Source organism: Lethenteron reissneri, chromosome 32, assembly GCF_015708825.2.
Source record: "Lethenteron reissneri isolate LAM-NWPU_2019-01 chromosome 32, ASM1570882v1, whole genome shotgun sequence".
NCBI lineage: Eukaryota > Metazoa > Chordata > Hyperoartia > Petromyzontiformes > Petromyzontidae > Lethenteron > Lethenteron reissneri.
Genome location: NC_083810.1, coordinates 13,895,398 through 13,915,737, shown reverse-complemented (window position 1 = coordinate 13,915,737; position 20,340 = coordinate 13,895,398). Strand labels below are relative to the sequence as shown.

General features: G+C 47.6%; 1 protein-coding gene across 1 annotated transcript in view; it reads right to left on the bottom strand.

Annotated features, from left to right (window-relative positions):
* Positions 1-20,340, bottom strand: part of LOC133350081 (AF4/FMR2 family member 4-like) — a 63,567-nt gene that overhangs the window by 22,022 nt on the left and 21,205 nt on the right. The window contains 11 exon segments of the mRNA XM_061564080.1: positions 96-190; positions 3,049-4,521; positions 5,897-6,053; positions 7,924-7,967; positions 8,550-8,601; positions 9,614-9,665; positions 10,258-10,294; positions 10,703-10,789; positions 11,152-11,196; positions 15,655-16,731; positions 17,391-17,511. Coding sequence (XP_061420064.1) covers positions 96-190; positions 3,049-4,521; positions 5,897-6,053; positions 7,924-7,967; positions 8,550-8,601; positions 9,614-9,665; positions 10,258-10,294; positions 10,703-10,789; positions 11,152-11,196; positions 15,655-16,731; positions 17,391-17,511 — 3,240 coding nt within the window.

Sequence of the window (20,340 nt, the reverse complement as noted above, 5' to 3'; positions counted from 1 at the left end):
TACCGGGGGGGGGGGGGGGGCAATGGGGATGTGCGATGGGAAAGCCGTGGTGCAGTGACTGTACCATGCCCCGCACAGCAGCTGCAACAACTCACTCTTTGGTGGCGGCTGCCTTGTGCGCAGAGTGTGGCGTAGCGTCCTTCTCCACCTTCCCCCTCTTCCTCTCGCTGTGAATGTCCTCGCTGTCGCCCTGGTGAACCACACGGGTAAACACTTACAGCCGTACCCTTACCAAACCACTGGGAAACACATCGTTACCGAACCGAATATGAGCACTCCTTACCACGAACGCTTACCCAACCCCACACGCTGCACGCATTTACCGCAGACCCTTGCCAAACAGCACAAGCTCAGTCTAACTAAACCAGCGGTCGGCAACAATAACAAATTCGGTAATAAAACTCAACATTTCAAGAGCCGCAATGCATGTGAATATGTGACAGTCCTTAAATAAATAAGGTCACAAAGCAGTCCTTAAAGCGCCGCATGCGGCTCTTGAGCCGTAGGTTTCCGACCCCTGAACTAAACCACAGAGGCATTCTTACCAGAATCTCCCTAAACCACTGAGCGCACTTCACCACATGCCCTTGGTGAACAACATGGCACACTTTTATCATCGCCGACATAGATAAAAGCACTATCTGTACATCGCTTCAAAACAGATATGCATTGCTGCAATACTGTACAGGATTAGTCATGATACAAAGTTTGGACAGAGTGTTCTATTTATTTCACACTCCATTTTCATTTCAAACTGACAGTAGGGCAAGAGTGATGGGTTACCTCTGGGTGTCATTTTAGCATTTTATAAATAGCACACCGACTGGCTCACATTTCACGCCGTCCACTGCATAGTGTGTCACCTCGTGGAAGTTTGACACACCCATGATAGATAACGAACAACGTGCGATTGCTAAACGCTACATTTGCCCACTAAAAAAAATACTGCTTATTTCGTATTCATTAGTATGTCACATGCTGTTGGTTTCCTCGCTTGGACACAACTCTCCCTAAGCCCAGCTGCATTAAATGTGCAATGCATTTGCAAATTAGGGGGGGAGGGGGGGAAATCACTTTTTTTTTAAACCATCACAACACATACTCCTAATTCGTTCACTCATTTCAGATCAATGCGAACCTATTGGAGTTGACATGGCAAATATAAATAAATAAACGCCACAGCCAATGAGTTGGTCAGAAGGTTGCGCCACATTGCGAGGGGCTGGGTGCAGGAATGTTGGCACACACCGGTCGGCCATGTCTCCCGAGGGTCAACCACGAGTAGCCACAGAGCTCACATTCCTCACTGGCTGGCAGCCCTCACTGCATCTACACCACCCCGCTCACACTCACCACTGCCGCATCCAATGCCTTTGCACCAAGGTGTAGTGTTTGCCGGCAATAACCCAAGCAGTACTCTTTATTTGTGTGTGTGCCTGTGTGTCTTGTTCTCTCGACCACAGTCGTGAAAAATAACACGGAAAGTAGAGATGGATGACACAAAAAGTAGGGATCAATGTTTTTATGTGTGTATGCGTGTAATGAGTTTGTGTCACTCATGGCGCTGCTGTTCACTGCCATGATAAAAAAATGTGTTGTAAAAAATAATCAATTAAATTCGCCATATCGCTGTGGGGGAGGAGAGTGGATGTTGTGAATCATTTCTTTCCATGTGGAAGCAGCCACTAACATAAACAATACTCACAGGCTTGTACCACGCCTGAGCTTTTCAAACATTTCCTTGGCACACTGTGCACATGGATTGGTAATATTCAAGTGAGCCAGCTATCAACTAAGCATGACTGCTGATGAGACAGAGTTGCAACTGCTAGTATTGAATTAAAATTGCTGAAATTATGCACCCCCAAAAGTCCATGTGGCTGACAGTAATTGTAAAGAAAGACTTTGGAGGGACCGATGTGCGGGCGGTGTATTATCTGCTTATTTATTTTGTTAAGAGATATTTGAAGTGCACCCTTGCAAAAGTCCAAAGTAAAGCGGTGGCCAACAAATGAAAGAAATGACTCGATTCTTCCCACGAGAACTAAGCAGAAATCCACGACAATCGTCCACAATGAGCACGTAGAAGTCCTGGACTTGTCTCATCTGAATGCTCGGGTGCAGTGGCGCCTTGCTTGTGACCCCATATCGACGGTGCAAGTGAAAGCGTCGGGTAAGCTCCGTTTGTCGTCCAAGATCGATAACGCAGATAATGCATCTATGCAATGAGTTCATGTTCATGGTGGTGCCTAAGTAGTTTTTATAATTTCTCTCCAGCACCCCGCATTCATTGTACACACCGATGGGAAATTGTGTGCACCGGCAGTGCACGGCTGCGGGCCGAGACAAAACGCCGGATCTGTCTGCTGGAAATGTTAATGCGAAGGGTGGCCCCTTAATTGCACTGACAAACATGGCCAGGGGTCTTTAACAACCAACAGGCGAGTTAATCAATTAACATCACGGGCTGGAGGATTTAGGTACATGCGCACCCATGTAATGGAACATCGAACTCATGTTTAATTCATTTGTTAATTTTTAACCCGGCAGCAAAATGTTTTGCGTACAAACAAGGCAATGCAAAAGGCACCAGGTTTTATGTTGACAATATTACGCATCATTGCAATTATTGGTTTAACATTAAATTCAACGTAATTATTATCAATAATTAGCACAGTAGGTTACGGAGCATTATAATGAATACGGCGTGGGTGTATTTATTTACATATGAAGGTGAATGACAATGTAATCCGCACTGCTCTAAAAAGTACAGGCTGCACGACGAGCATGTACATAGTAATTATGGAACAGCCCATTTACAACTACACCATGATGTATAATGTTAACAATATTACTTTGCTGTATTGTCAACCAAGTGAACAGAATCCAAATTGTGTCAGCAAACCAAATGGCACTCCGGTAAACCCATCATATTGCCACGCTTAGTTATTGCGACAGTTCTGACATGGCCAGAATCACCAGCTTCTCGGGCCACGCACCACCGTCTGCGCTGTTTGTGCCGATTGTGCCCACGTGCGCTCCGCTTACCTGCCGCTTGCGTTTGGATTTCTCTCCTAACGCTGTGGTTGGAGGCGGTGGTGATCTTTCTCTGGATGTGCTCTGCTGCCGGTGAGAGCCCGCCCTCTCGGACACCGACGGTGGCTGCTGCTGCTGTCCCTGGCCTCCGCCGCCCCGAGTCTCGCCGCGGCCCGGCACGCGGGCAAGAAGGCTCAGGTCGATCTTCACCACGAGCGATCGCACCTCGTCGTAGTCGTGGATGGGCGACAGCAGCTCACCGCCCGCCACGTGCAGCGGCGACAGTATCTGCTCCTTGCGGCTCAGCAGCGGCGGCTGCGGCGCGGGCGGCGCGGGCGGCGCCGAGCCGGGAGCGCCCTCGTCAGAGTGCTGCGGCGAGTCGCAGGGCGCGTCCGAGCCGGACGACTTGGCGGCGCCGGACGGAGCCGGCGAGTCCGCTTTGCCCGCCGGGCTCTCGTCCGGCTCCGACTCAGAGTCGGACGAAGGTGACGACGAGGACGAGGAGGTGTCCGAGTACACCTTCTCGCGGCCCTTGCGCATCGACTTGCCTGGCACACGCTGCTTCTTGGCCTCGGCCGTGCACTGTGGTGCCGGCTGCGTCTCCTTCTTTACGGCAGGCTTCCGGCCGGTGCCGCCTTTGGGCTTGCTCTTTGGCTGCTCGTGGTTGGTGCCCGACAGAGCGCCCGTACCTGCCTTGTGCTTCTGCGAACTCTCTTGTGCTACTGTGAACTCTGACTTGGGACAGTTTTCCACATCAGGGCTAGCTGGCTTCTCTATCCTGCGTGGCTGCTTGCGGCCAACACTCCTGCGTTGTGGCTGCTGCTGTTGCTGCTGCTGCACTGAGACTTCCGGTTGGGCCGGTGACTTGTGGACACCAAACGCGTACTCCGGCTTGGGCCACTCAGGATCCTCTGGGCTCAACGGCTTCTCGGTCCGCTTGGGCTGCTTCCTGCCGACGCTACGCCGCACTGCAGCCACGCCGCTGCCTCCACCGCCGCCACTACTCTCCACCACCGTGGGCGACGCCTTCGGGGGCTCGTACCCATAGTCCGGCTCTTCGGGGCTTGGCGCCGGCTTCTCCAGCTTTTTGGGTTGCTTGCGGCCGATGCTGCGACGCTGAGACAAAACGTCGGGCTGCGCCGGCGACTTCTGCCGCCCACCGCCGCTCTTGCTGTCCGCATGCCGCTGCCCGCTGCGACCCTTGCCCCGCTCTCGCGCGGGGCTCCGCAGCTTCTCCTTGGCGTCGGCCTGACTGGCAGCGACACTCGGCCGCTCCTTGTCCTGGGCCCCGCCGCTTCCACCGCCGCCTCCACCAACACCGCTGCCGCCAGCGCCACCGCCACCATCGCCGCCGCGCGGGTACTCGTGCCCTTGCACCTTTGCGTTTCCCGTGTCAGCCTGCGGAGTTGCCGACTTGTTGGTGTTCAGGTTCACCTTGGGCAGCCAGTTGTCCAGCTTCCACTTGTTGGTGGGTGGTGGCTCGGGCTGCAAGCGTAAAGAAAGTGAGCAAATAGCGATGCGTCGGTAAACTTGGAAGTAGAGCCTACATCACGTTATTCATAAAGTGAGAATGTCACCCCATCTGTGTGGTGGGAGTTAAGAGTGTTATCCCCTAACATGCGTGGGTATTCACCCAGCACTTCAGTTTCATCCCACCCAAAAATAACCTCAAATAAAGGAACTAGGCAAGCAACCCAATCAATGTCGGCTTGAAAAACTACCTTGAGGCTCCGAGAGAATTTCTCTGGTAATTCAACATTAAAAATTAAAAATAGGGGATCCTTGACAATACATATATTACAATAAAAAGTTAAACTTTAATTAAGACAAACCAATGCGCAGTGCAAGATTCCTATTCTGTATATAGTGTCCCGTTCAGTTGTCATGTGGAAAGGCTGGCCTGCACCACCGGCTCAGGACAGTGTTATCCCCATGCCCATTTGAGCAGGGCAGCATTGACTCTTGACTCTATGTACTCAAGTCTCCAAAGTCTTTGATAAGGAAAGAGCAGAATACAGTAAATACACACAACTGTATCAGTTATTGACCGAGTAGGAATGCACTGTCCTAAAGAGATTGACGGGCACATTGTGGCTGAACTTATTGTGGATGTACTGCTTACTGGGGGATGTGCAAGTGTCTAATGCTATGGGGTCATGTGTTCTGGCCTTGTTGTTGAATGGCCTTAGCCGTTGATACACAGCAAGATGCTAGGGCGCTGCCTTTGAAGACACTGATTGACCACAACCCATAGCACTCAGCCGCACGGGCACACAATAATACATTTTTAAAAGCATAACTTGTAGACCTTTGTCAATCCACTGCTAGATGAAGACCTCCCCATGTAGTGTCAGTCATGGGGGTTGTTTGACCATACTTTGCTAGGATTGTCACTGCACGTTGGTGAAGGTGGATGGGGACCCAAGACCGATTCAGATATCACTCGCCACTCATGTTCGTTTTGGCCAAGAATCAAACTCGGGTGGCGAGGTTAATCGTGGAGTCCACTAAGCTCTGGGGCACAGCTCCCACAACAACAACAATAATAATGTACTTTACTCAAGAAAGCCTCACTGAGCGTTAACACTTTTCAGAAGGGTCCTGAATTGGGCTCTTTGACCAATTTCATGAGTATTTGGCATGCGTGAGAAACCAAAAATAACTTGGATAAATCTCACAAATGCAACAGGGTAAAGCTCAAATCTCAGCACAGATCGATTTAATAACCCATCGTTGTAATGCTTCCTCCTGGCCATGTTTGCAGCACAAGCCTACAACACCTGGAGTTTACAAAGCAGTCTCCCATTCAAGTAATAGCCGGGCTGGACCCATGGCTAACGCAGACGAGTGAGCGGCTCACCTGGGGAGAGGCGGCGTTCACGGACTGGTTTTGGGCCTCGCTGTCGCTGGAGCTCGTCTCGCTCTCAGAGTCCGACTCAGAACTGCTCTCCGACTCGCTGGAGGAGCCCGACTCGGCGCTGGAGCGAGGGGCATCCCCGCTCTCTGCCACCGGCACGCTGCACACACCGAGGACACACAGGAGCAACACCGACAATGAAATGAACTAATAACTACACGTCTTAAAGCTGCCGGTTCGGTAAAATTACACAAATGTTAACAGATTAACGGGTATGTTAAAAATAAGACTGTTTCAGCAGACTGACCTTCTTCAGTGACCGCAAAGAAAAGAAACAGTTTTTTTTATTTCACATCCTGTGTATATTTATATCGATGTATACAGACCAACAGCTCCTGCATAGCCTAGAGGGGTTGCTGGGGCAAGTGGCAGTGAGCCAGTATCTATTCAGGCTGGAACAGTACATGAGGTGGTGGTCTCCCCAGTGCTGATGTTTATACACTGCACCAGGTACTCATTTAAGACGGTGTTAAATGAAAGGAGGCCCTTGACCAGTTCAGATATTTGCTACTACATTAGCTGCAGCTAATTGCTACGCTGCAGTACCATCCTCCACCCCATGCATATATAGACAATACAATCAAGGCATTTAACATCGTGAAACCTAACATTAGGATGGAGATACATCTCTGAATTGGGCTCTTTGACCAATTTCATGAGTATTTGGCATGTGTTAGAAACCAAAAAGAACTTGGATAAATCTTACAAATGCAACAGGGTAAAGCTCAGCACAGATCGATTCCATAACCCATCTCTATCCAGGGACGAATATGTGGCAGAACACCGAGCCAGCATTAATGAGATGCCGAGTTTGAATCTGAAAGGCCAATGATGATGAAACCAGATCAAGGTCATCGCGCCGGGGGCTGTGGCACGAGCGTTCACGTCATGGCCCAGTCAGATTCATTGAACCGGCGATCCGGCTGAACACACGACTATGCCATCACGTGCCTGATAATGAAGAAACTAATGACCGTGGTGGCAGGACACCAGGAGAATAAACAATCTTGTTGTTTCTCAGCCAAGTTATCATCGGCTGTACACAAACGCAGGCACCTGTTGTAAATTTGATTTTCCACATTATTTGGTCTGGACCAGCCATGAGAATGAAGTTTTATCACCCACCAGCGGTAAAACATTTCTATACAAAGCATGACTATCGTGAAAAAATAAACTGTACGCATCAATAACACTCGACCTCTCTGGTGTCTCATTGTGTTGTGAAGGGACATTGCCAGGAACGTCACCAATTATACAACTTTTATTTTTATGGCCGTGTTAAATATTACAGCTTCCTTCCGAGGACGGGCTAACAAGCTAGTTGACAAATGTGTTGAGTTCTGTTGTTATTTGTCCTTATGCGCCACTGCCTTCGTAGTATAAAAACAAACATTGTTTCATGTACAAAGCATTATGGTTCACCGTCCACTGTTTGGCCTGAGCTACATAATGAAGCGGCGGGAAATGATATCTATTGGCATCATCTTCTGGGGCCATTCATTGCGATGATGTGATTCTCGAGTTATGAAATGGTCATTCTTAGCTGTATAACATTATTCAAATTGAATTATAAGGATATTAATTATTAATGGCGGTAAAGTAAAATACAATGGTTCATATAAATAGAACTACTGCCAATTATTAATTCAGGGAAGAGTCACAATATGTTCTAAGGAGTGTTCTGAATTGGGATGTTTGGCCATTTTATTTGTAAGGAGTTTGATTGCATATAGGAATGGCCAGATTACCCAACGAAAACCCATGAACGAGGGAATAACGCTTTAAAAAAGGTCCGTACGGTCAGGTTCAAGAAAATATTTGCTGTCCTGAGATTTAGCCACCTCGGAACCCTGAGCAGGTTGTTTATAGTTCACAAATCCATGTGATGCGACAACACCAATGGTGGACTAGAGGGAAGTGTGCCATCACAGACAGAGAACACCGAAACATGTTATTGTGAGTGTACACACCTGACAGGAATGATGGCCTTGTTCAGGACAGACTTATCCGCAAACTGGGGAAACACATTGCGTGCATTCATGAGGCATGACAGGACAGTCTCGCTGCATGGAAAATAACACACTACTGCATCATTTGCTTAATTGGCTCCAATGAGACACTAGCAGCCCCAGCGTTAAGACTGCCAGCAAGAGTGTGATCCACTACAGGTTTTTAAAATTCCTTGCCCAGGGGGCTAACAGATGTAATTGAATGCACAGGTACAAGACCCGTCATCACTTCCCTTTATTGGCCACACGTGGTGCAGGGATTTTAAAGACCTGCCATAGATCACTCCATTGCCATATAAACGAAGTCTGGAGCCGACGCTGGTTAAAATGTAAATTGTTAATGTATGTAAATGGATTCATTGCAATACAAGCCATTTATAATTAACCTAATAATTATTATTCATGTTCTCAGTCACTTTTAACTGTGATGCACTGCAGACAGTACACACATTACCGACATGGAGTAAATGTGTTAAGCTGTGAATTATTACATGGCAAAATGGTGTGACTGTAACAGCGGATTCTAATTAATGTCATCTAGAAAGAACCACAAACAATTAAAACGGAGATCTCAATGCGTAGCTTACCAGTTCAACATCGCTCTCGTCACTGCTCAATTTCAGGTCATCTTCCAGCATCCTAGACGACAAAGCATTGTGGACACACGTGGTGAGTGAGGTTGTGAAGGCCATGGAACTTGCAGTTTTCAAATTGCTTTGCTTTGTGTGGAAGTGAGGTTGGAATTGTTTGAAGGACCCTAGCCTTCTCCCAGTCGTTCCCAGCACTTCCCAGCCTGCTTCAGCAAATGCATGCTGCCCCCCCCCCCATTAAAATCACTTACCACAACATTTTACATTCCTCAACCACTCGAATGGCCCATCATTTTGCCAGATTTATATAGCCTTTTGTAACCGTTCCCGGCTTCCATAGCCCGCAAGTGTCTCTCTAGTCTTTCCTAGGAATTCTAAGACCTCTCAATTCTTTCCCATCCTTCACAATGCCTTCCCATGCTTTTCGCAACCTTCCATAACTTTCTGTTGCGTTTACTAGTCTATCCCGGGCATTTGTTGTGATTTTAGGAAATTGTCATCCTTTATTAGCGATGGCAAGACATTCATATTTTAGTAAGCTATTTTTGCTAAATTCTGTGGCCCACCACACAAGTAGCGTTTACAGGGTCTAAATATTTACCTTTCCTGCTCAAGTATTCACAGATGCACAAAACAACGATGCAAAGACTGCACTTAACAGTGAACTCCTTTGCTACAAACCCCTGGCGCTATCACCCTCGTGTAACCTCACCGAGACGCAAGAACATAGCGCGATTAACGCATTAAATAATCAATATTCTCATCTCGTCAATCGTTATGCGTTCTTCTGCGGAACATAAAGCATTGACATTGAAACAGCCCTATTGTGCAGCACCAGCATCTTGCCCGATTGTATCAAATCAGAAACGGAGATTGTCATCTTACACTGCTGCCAATAAAGTTTAACAGAGCCCTTTGGGCACATACACATGTTAACGCCTTCATTTATGTAAAACCTGCATCAAACAGCTACTGAATAAGAGGTGTCGGCCTTGTTGCTGACATGTCATACCAGAGTCGTTTTAAACACGAAAAAAAACGTAACAAAAGTAAATACTTACGAATTATCCGCCAAGGTGTTTGTGGCGCTCTTTGAAGAGGCATCACCGCGCTCTGACAAGGGCGAGGTAGAAAAGGACAAAGTTCAGTTCACTACGCGAGCTTTATCCAATGCGGTCGAAGGCAGTATCCACGGGTTTAAAGCAGTCAAGGTCCAGCCTTCACTGTTACTAGCTCTGTCATGGCCAACGCTCGCACACCAGCCAACGTGTAATGATCTCCGAGAGCAAAACGCGATAGGCGACGCTTTTCACCCAAGGTCTGCGATTAACGCAGACAATTGTATGGAGGCAAGACATCGCATTGTACAATCCACAGTCTCTTTGTGCAGAGAGAGCTGTTAAAACTTTATAAATTGCTATTGACATTGGCAAAAGCCAAAGTCCATTAAGAGGTTTTAAAAAAACAAATCTTTGCTGGCACGCGTGATTTCTGCACGGATGGCAGACACGTTATCAGTGCGCTTTCACAACGCACGCGGTTCCCTTTCAAGTCCCGCACGAGCACGATACACCTGTGTGGGGCACATTGATGCAGGTGGCGCCAACAAGGTGGCATGCACCTACACTCTTTACGACCTTTCTAGATATAAATTACAGTACACAAGCAGAAACACACGACAAAAAGGGGACCACTTAAAACTTACTTGTCCCTGGAAACGACGTGTTCACATGCTGGGAGTCCTATAAAGCATGAATACAACGTCCATGAGTAAAATTATGTCGTATTAAAGGCACAGACACAATTCATCAAGCAATTAAAGCAAATGTTCACTTGAGTAGAATGAAATCCTACCTTCACTCATGGCATACCATACCAAGAGCTACAATACAAAGTCCACTGCTGTTAATTTTCCAATGCATAATTTAAAAGGTACTTTATTTAAGGCTCAGAGAAAAAAAAAACGAATTTTCTGCTGAATTATTTAGACATGTGCTTGTACCGGCTGTGTTCAATGCAAGCATAAAGGTCAAAGCCTTCCTTGTGGAAATCTACGTAGATGTGGTTTTGCGCGAGACAGTGCGTGGCCGTATTTACGTCAACAAGTGGCTTCGGCAGCCCAAGTGTGTGTGTGTGGTGCGTTAACGCGCCTTTCCAGGAAATGGGAACTTGGATGGTTTGGCGGTAACTGGGGTCTGTATTGCTGTCAGAGGGGAGGGCCAGGGATAGGCCATTTCCTGTGAAAAAAAACACACACAACATGTCTTACACTCACGAGCCAATGGGCTTAGCGCTGTCATGTTATCTTCATACTGTCCTAAAGAGGGCACTGTGCACATAGCCTCCCACTAAAGAAGTGACGTCATGGAATTGTGTTTTACTGCAACTTAAAGGGAGGGCACTTGCATCTATTTCACCGCTAACAGCTGCATCACCCCACCCCCAACCATGTGGCAACCAGCGCGCCTTGGGGCACTCGGGATTTACAGCGTTCATTTTATTTTGCTTCGCCGTTGCCGCCGCTTGTGTGTTTTGCACAAGAACAAGACGTGGTGCGCCAGACGCCAGGGTTACAGACAGTGAGTGCAGCTGCACCCACCCTCAGAATCTCCTCCACGCAGTTGCCATCATTGTTGTTGCCAGCCTGGGGCAGACGGGGGAGAGAGAGAGAGAAGAAGCAGGTCACGGGTTTGTGGCACGGCTCTGCAATCACTCAACGCGCTCGCCTCTCACTCGTTAAAATGCGGCACGCCGACAGACTCATCTCTGCACAAAGCGTACCAGCAGCGGTACACGTGCACTGTACAAAAGACGACGGTGTGCCACGCACACAGAGGTCACCGCGCCGCATGCCAAGTGGGAATTTAGCCTGCGACTTCCGACGGCGATCTGAAGTGGGAGAAATACGCAACTGCAAGTTGCTCGTTTTCACTACTTTTATGGACACTGGCAAAGGTGGACGATGGAACTTGCCCAGGGATTCCAATGCTTGCCTCTAAATTAAACCAGTAACACTGCAACAAGACCATATTGCGCTCGCCGTTACATCACTCACGTTATACATCATACATGCTCACAAATATAATCTATTCATTTGTGAGGGTGTGCTGGCTTGCATTCCTTACATTCAGTTTACAAATGATTAAACACACACTTCTGCACAACCCCCAGATCCTAAACCCCTCCTTGTCCTAACATCACTTCGAGTAATGCTACTAATTAACACATTTCCTTTAATTTCAGCACAGTAGGCCAATACACGGTGTGTCTTATTATCGGCTCTGCCCTCAGTTCCCCTTACCATTAGCCCTTTGGTTGTTTAGGATGCCCATAGACCAGGATAGCATCTTCATATAGTATTCCTTGGTGACCTGCAATCTGGCCTACGGTTCATTAACTGTTGGCAATAATCCCAAAACCAGAGTAGAAGCAAGCGGTTGCTATAAAATAAATAAAAACAGGCGTCGTGCAAGCATGTAAGGGGGGGGGGTCTTCAGTTCATGCGAGACAAAAGCACATGCAGTCCAGCTTCTGCAGTAAGAGCGAGCCATCGACTTTAATTAGGATTCTTAAAACTGTGGTGCACTCGTGCAAGCCTTCACTGCTGGTGTTCCCGAACGCAAATCCCCCCATCATCCTTCCAACGGGAGGCAACGCTGCTGCTGTTGTTTGTGGGATTTAAAGTTGAATTCCTGTCTGAAAAGATGCATGACCTCTTTTAAGGGTAGGCCAATGTGGAGGAAATTGTCAAGTAGCCGGAGTAAAGAAAAATGTGGATATGCTGGTGACCAAATATAAAACAAATCTCTTGAAATACTTTATACCTTGGCATATTTTTGCCGAACATCACTTTGGAAGATGCTCATTTGCAAAAAAAAATACCGATCAATGTTTGGCTCATAAACGTTCCAGGCGCAGCCTTCAACACTCACAGGCAAGGCATTAGATTCAAGTTGTGTGTGCAGGCACCTTTTTAGCACGGCACAAGCACGTCCGATTTGAAAATGCAACGTCCACTATCAAAACGTGTCTTGTTGTGATGAAAACAATCTTACCAACAAAACATGGGGTAACATTGTTTATCTACTTCAGGTACTTTAATGGATTCACCACGATAACTTAATTTTGAGATCGTGTGCACACTGAGCTACACACATGAGAAGTGCAAAAGGTAAGTAAGTAGTGGATATGGTTAAACATGTTTAAACATAAACATATGTTTCTGCAAACTGCCCTGTGTGCCAATCGTTTCCAGCATCATAATAACGGTGTGAGCGAGTGCACACGCGTGCCACGCCTTGTCGAGACGTGCCCAGGCTTTTCCTGAAATTTTCCAGCAGATTTCAGTGCACTGCGAATCGTGCATTATATAGAAACAATGGAATGTAAATACTCCACCTCCCACCCCCACCTCACTGTCAATTCAGGATTGAGAATAATCACATCAAGGAAGCCCTGCCAATTTAACCCGATTCATCACGAAGCGTCTCTTGGAGTGGCCTCAAACCTGGCATGTGGTGGCAGAACTGAAAATCCTGAAAATGGTAAACAAGAGCATCAAACTGCGGCTTCGACCAAACTAAAAATGCCACCTATATCCCGGAATAGTTGTTGCCTACCTCTCTTGGGCACAGTGGCTCTAAGTGTGTCAAAGGGGACCACACTTTAAAAGCGTACCAACCAGGCCAAAACCTGAGCAGAAGCAGCAACGAGGAAAACAAGCTGTGTGCGCGTGTCATGAAAAAAGCGCGTGTCATGAAAAAAGCGCGTGTCATGAAAAAAGCGCGTGTCATGAAAAAAGCGCGTGTCATGAAAAAAGCACGCACCAGGTTTTCAGGACCGCACTAATAATGCAAAATAATGCACCGTCCTTTGTCAATCCACGAGCGGATGTAAACCCTGTTATGCCATTTGTTGGGGGTTTGTTTGACCATTCTACACCGTGCTGGTTGGTGCAGATTGGCGAAGGGTTTTGGGAGGGAAAATCAAGGACCAGTAGAGATATCATTCCCTACTGATGTTGGCCATGGTTGGGAAACGATGTTGGCCATGGTTGCGTTACATACTGTGTCACACCCCCCCCCCATCCTCATAGTAAACTCGATTTTAAAAATTATACTTCAAATAACACTAAAATAAATGGTTCATAAAAGAAACGTGTAAATATGAAGATAACATCTATTTGAATACAGTGGTGATTGAGGACAATCCAAATGGATCAAGGATAAGCATATGCAATTTGATCTAAATAACTCTATTTTTTAGGCTGGGTTTAGAATAAATGGGAAAGTAGATATCTACGTGTATAAAATGAGACCGGAAAGCATTGGTGTCCGAACTGCGCCAAAATTATGAATGAAATTTTCAAGGATGGAATCAATATCTTGGAATGTGATAATGTCCATGCAATTCAGTCAAGACCATTTGCTCTTGACTCGAGAGCCACGGCTAAGCTGGCAGGTATTTATTCCTTCCGCCGCAGCTCATTTCCGCAACATTCAAGGCAAATTCAACCATGGAAATTGCCAGAAGGGTCGTAGCATTAGGGATTGTGGTCATACGTATCAATCAAATGGAGTTCATGATGGCCTACACACACCCACGGCCGTACATGCACACATTGTATTGTAGCCTACACACACTCATGATCCTCTTGCAGGGTAGTCTACAGCAGCCCAATCCTCACATCGATCCACTTTCTCCCCTTTGCGTCTAGCCTCAATTATAAGATTGTTGCCACCTATCTGTTATTAAGATCCTATCACGGTCTTGCTCGTGTGTTCCCACCCACCACCTCATCGCTCCCTACTCCCTCACATGTAGACTTTGCCCCAGCAACCAAGGCCTCTTTGCAAAACTCCCCCAGTCAGATTGTGCCCAGTGGGTGGTTGCTCTTTCTCCTCCGTCACCTCAGCCATCTGGATCTTTGTCAACTCCCTCCTCTTGAAAGCCATATATATACATTTTATTTAGGATATAACCAGGTAACAGCCTAATGAGAACCAAGTATATATTTTACAATGGAGACCCTATCAGTGTAGGCACAAGGTCTCCCTCTTTTCCTACTGCCTTTGAGTATTTGCGTTTCCCATCACACCTCCTCAAATCTGCCCCAAAACTAAATTCCTTGGTGTGGGCCCCTCTATTCTGCGACCATGTCTTGAGATGCAGTTACACTTATATTCTACATAGTCAAACTGTCTCATAACGTAGTTATGAAAGATAAGGAAATCACCGGTCTCCAACACAAAACGCAACTGCGTGACTTTTTGGTATTCGCCGAGACACCAGGCCTTTTAAAGGCATTCCGCCTGTGGGGGCAGTGACGCTGCCTTCACTCTTGTTTAAAAAAAACAAAGACCAAGAGGAGGAGGAGAGGAAATGGGAGGGGAAGGTCTGTATGGTGGGCGGAGGGTGCTGCTGTGTACACACCACCCCCCTCCCAGCCTGCCCAAGCAAAGCACACCAAGAATATGCCAGCCAAATGGTTCAGTGGGCGGGTTAGGGGAACATTTCCACAGTATGAATGTGTGCGAGCTGGTGGGCGCGACGTTGGGTTCGTGGCGCATGTGGCCAAGATCACACATGTGCGTGTGTGCTGGCGAGCCATGGCAGCTGCAACTCAAGTGTCGTGCCGTCAAAGTCGTGGCAGTGACGCGCACTGTTGTAAACAAAGCAGAGAAACTTAAACAAGATTTCAACTGGCGTGATGGTTTCCCCAGAATTATTTAATGCCATACGAATTAAACTTGTGTGATTTAAACAGGTGTGGGGTTTTAAATAAGACACCCCAACCCATGCCGAATGAGCATCGTCCATACTCATCTACATTGAAGGTCTCGAACCTGTGTTAGACATTCTACACTCTCATGGTTGGGATGAGTCTTTCCATCGGACAGCCACTGTGCGTTGTTCTAATTTCTAACAAAGTGCTACTTTTTTTATCGAATCCAAACAGATGATGGACCGAGTCAACCACAAAATGGAATTTGTCATCGCACAATAATGTGAACTCTATGCAGATACCAACTGTACTGTACATTTTGGGGAACAGCACTGCCTGCAAGTGAAGCAATGAACAGCAACTTTCTGCAGCACTCACCTCCAAGGGCTGGGGCGGGATTGTTATTTTTGTTAGCTTGGCCTTGGCGGCCGCAGCCGATCCTTTGGGGTCCGGCACGGCACCGCCGTAAGCAGACGGCCCCGAGGAGTAGACCACGTCTCCCGTCACGGCCGCAGGGCCTGACGATGAGGGCAGCTCGGAGCAGTCGCTCGACAGCTGCTGGTCCTGCCCATCCATCGGCCGCACGTACGCCGTGGGCTTCTGCTGCAGCGACGACTGCTTGCTCGAGACAGGCAGCGATGAAGGGAAGGCCTGGCTGGACATCTGCGAGGACGATGCCGCCGCCGCCGCAGATGCAGACGAAGAGGAGCTCGGCCCCGGCGAATTTGAAGAGAATTCGGGCGGCTCTCGCGGAGACTTGGAGCGATGCCGGTCGCGTCCGTGGTGCTGCTCGACGGCAGCCGACGAAGTTGTTGCGGACGCCCGCGTGCCGCCGTGGTGTTCACCGCCGGTCGCGCTGCTCCGGGAGTAGGAGTGGCGGCCCGAGTGCGAGGACGATGCGGTCGGCGCCGGGCTTATCGACTGCTGCTTGGAGCGAGCGTCCACACCGCCACCGTGCTCCCCGCGCCGGTGATCCCCGTGGCTGTAGCCGTGAGACGACGAGTGGCGGCTCTTGCTGGAGCTGCTGTGTCCGCCACCGCCACCGCCACCGCCACCGCCACCGCCACCGCCGGCGCCGCCGCCGCCGCTTCCTCGCGACCGCTCTGCCCCGGGCTTTTTGCTGCCGCTTCCGCTGGGCAGGTTGAACGACGGTCCGCCGTACCCCGTGGCCGCGCTGGAACCCGAGCCCGAGGCCGTGGCCGAACTAGCGGAGGCGGACGAGGGACCCGACGATCGGCCAGTGCCGCTGCTCCCTTGGTACGGCTGCATCACAGCCGTTCTCTGGTCGGGAAAAAAGCTCTGCTCGGTTTTCTCACTTGGTGTCTGGGGGACGGACATTGCTGGGATGCCAACAAATCGGCTCTGGGTTGACCTGTTGCTCAGGATGTCTTTCATTTCGTCGTAGCTGCCAAGTGTGCTCTGAATACGACTCGAAAGCTCATCCCCCCTGTTCGTCTGAAACACAAACGCGGGCGCGCACACACACACACGGTATCATTTGAGTCACCAATTATTTCTGAACAATACAGGTTTACTCTACGGGTTGACACCACATCTTGTCTTAAAAATACTTAGGCTCAATTACACAGGAAACAACCACCAAATTCCAAAGGTATGAAAACAAATGGAAAATACAGACTTAAAAGTTTCGTAAATGGAACAGTAAAATACTTTATTTGGAAGTGAAGAAACTTTCACCACTATTCATTAATTCTTAATTCTTACCAACTATACAGGAGGTTGTGGGTACGATCCCGACCCTGACGATGCCTGTATATTTGGAGTTTGCATTTTCTCCATGTGGTCACGTGGATTTTTATCCAGGTCCTCCAATTTTTCCCTCCACATTTAGAAATGCGCGTCCAGAATATTTGGGTGCTAGAAATTTCCACATAAACAACTTCACTGTGGCCAGGATACTTCTATAAAAGAGCTATGTCGCTCAGTGCGCCTTACTTAGGTAAAATATAATTAGTTAAAAAAAAAATGTATAAACTTACTATTTAATGGAATCTTCACATTTCAGTGAATCGTGGGGGAGGGGGGGGTGAACCTTTCTGTGTGGAACAAGCTAAGAGTACAGATTTTCATCGAAATTGACGTGGACAACAGACCTTGTATGGCTCCTTGAAGAGGTGCTCCGAGCCCGTCAGGGCCTCCTCCTCCTGCAAGGTTTCTTGATTACGACGCTCCCACTCTCTCCTGCGAAGGGCTGCTCGGTCCTTTTTGTCAACACTGCGAGGGGCACCAAAAGACAACGGGGTCCCGGTTAGCCTGGTCTGGGTGCGGAGTTCGGCGAGCGGCAGACAAAGCAAAAGAGGTGACGGGTGGCGGAGCCAACTTTAACTTAAGTACACGTGTGGTCGACACAAATAAACACACACACACAAGTGTAATCAATAATTGTTTTTTTACCCTTTTATCTGGCAACAAAAATTTACACCTTTTTTACAAGGAGCCACGTTTGCATTGACCACAATACCTGCGGTCAAAATGCAAAAAAACAATTATCATATTTTGTTACTGGCAAAGGAGGTTCCAAAAGTGTAATCAATGTACAAGATGCAAGGAGCACTGCATACATGGGCACAATAACAGTCAGAGACAACCACAAACTCAAACACACGCTGCTCTAATACCCTATTTGTGCCATCAAAACAAATACAAAATAACTACCATTATCAATTCTACACATCATAAACACAAAAGATTGGCTGCCTCCCAAAATTGCATTCAGAAACATTTGCGCAGACCGAGTTGGCCATGAAATGGATTTTAAACCATTTTCTCCACTCCAACTCGTCACATGAGAGGGCTAGGGAAAAAATCACGGTCACTACTGATAAGTAAAAGATATCTTATAATCCAAGTAATGTGCAATCTTTGTTTGAAGGGTAGGGAAATGAATAACTGCATCAAGGGTGTCTTGTAATTTGCCCATAACTATTGCTGTTCTATGTATGGATAAGTACAGTGTCTGATGCTTCCTTAAATAGTTTCCTACTCAGTAACGAATGTGCACGTAAAACAAACGTACGTATCCGTGAGTCATGTCACAAGCAGGCAGCTCACACATCACTATCATTTGGCAAAAGGCTCTTCGGTCTTTTGCAAGGTTCCATTGACCAAAAATTGTACAGGTTTTGTTTTCATGCTGAGAGCATTTCACTTCAATTGCTGGGGGGAGTTGCTGAAGCAACTACACTTTAGAAGCTCGTGGCAGCAACGTGCAGCAAAACGTCAGAATCCTTTCCCAACCCCACACTGTACGACCTAAACACACACACATCGGAGCGAGAGCTACCCAACAGCACAACTTCAAAAATCTCACTCGGCACAGTTTTTATTTTACACGCCTGCACCGTTTAACAGGTTGGGAACATTGTGCTGGCACGGATCACTTGTTCTAACCTCGGTTTATGAAGTACAATCAACAAAGATTAATTCACGCAGAGTTGCTTATTACTTCTGTAAAAAGAAAAAAATCCGCAAGTCCAGGGTTCACTGCGTCTTCTGAGGGCGGAGTTGGGGCAAGAAAAAAAACTGCAATGAGCCAACCCGGCTTTTCTGGACAGCGTACGTCACACGCGTGCCCTTCTGGAGCGATTCCAGTAACGTGCGAGTCACCGTCATGCAAAACTGGCGTTACCTGTACGACACGCACCTGCCTTGCGTGTCCTGTGTCGTAGCCCTTATAAGGAGAATGACTGAGTGTGCTCCACACTTAAGCTTTATCCCTTATTGAACAATTACTATACGGAATACAACAACAATGTTGATGTATATAGAGTCTAAATACAAATGCGTCTCAAGACTCGTTACAAAAGTAAAGATGGAAATATTACATTTGTGTAGAAGTTGGTTGGGGGGAGGAGTCAGAGTAGAGGAACATGGTTAGAGAGGACAGAGAGGCAGAGCAAGATTGGGGCACAGCCTGAGTTGAAGCTACCGGTGCCCTGCATCAACATCGAAGCCCCGGGGGCAGCCAGGGCAGCATCAACGAGTCCCCGAGGATCTTGAGAAGGCCTCGACCCTTCACCAAAGAGTCCTAGGGCAGTCTCAGAGGGCCAGGTTACTTCACTAACAAATCCCAGGGGCAGCCAGGGCAGCACAGACGAGTTTCTTTGCAGCCCTGAGGGCAGAATATTTAGTAGATAACAATGGGATGAGGTGGTGTCGAGGTGATGTCGAGGACCGGCGAGGACGTGCAAGAAAGGTCAGGCAAGGGTCAGGAGATAGCAAGGAGTGGGGGGTGTAACAAAAACAAATGAGGTCAGGGAGAAAAATAAATAAGAGCGGCAGGGAGGAAGAGGGGATGACAGGGAAAGTTTGGGTTGGTCGGTGGCAACCACTGAAACACAAGGAGGTTGTGAGCGGGAAACAGCCGCAGCTGCAAGGCGGCCATCTTACCCCAAATCTTTACTCGCCGCCTGCCACCAGAGGAATGTGGAATTTCCATTGCCGGCTCAGGGCCACCAATGGAGATGAGCGCCACTCCATTGCTTGCATGAGCATGGAAATTGCACTTACACAACTAGCAAAATAAAAAAATTACTAAAACTTAATGCGTTAAACTAACGGCCCAAATAAACTTAGCACTGTGGTATCTGAGCATTGCTATGTAAAAACGCAGAAATGCATTCTACTTTTGCGAAAGGTTTATAGAGGCATGAAACGGATTGAGGGCATTATCAACACAATTATTGTATGACACTGCTTTTCATTGCAGGCAACTAATAATATCAATTTGGAACAACTGCTTATGTACCTATGAAGAACAACTGAGTATAGGTTAAGTGACCTGTGTATGACTTGTTACAAGCAGCTTTGGCAGTTAATGCAAGATATATGTAACATTATCGCACCCATACATGAATGTAAAATTGCCCAAAAAAAGATGTGGAGGGGAATATCAAATATGAAACATTTTGTCTGTCAGGTGTAACAGCATTACATCAAGGAGATGTTTCAGTTCCTAAAATTCGAATTTGACAATTTAATATTCCATTTGAGTTTAAATAACCTATCAATCCTGTCAATTAACCTTTCAAAGGTGCAATTACA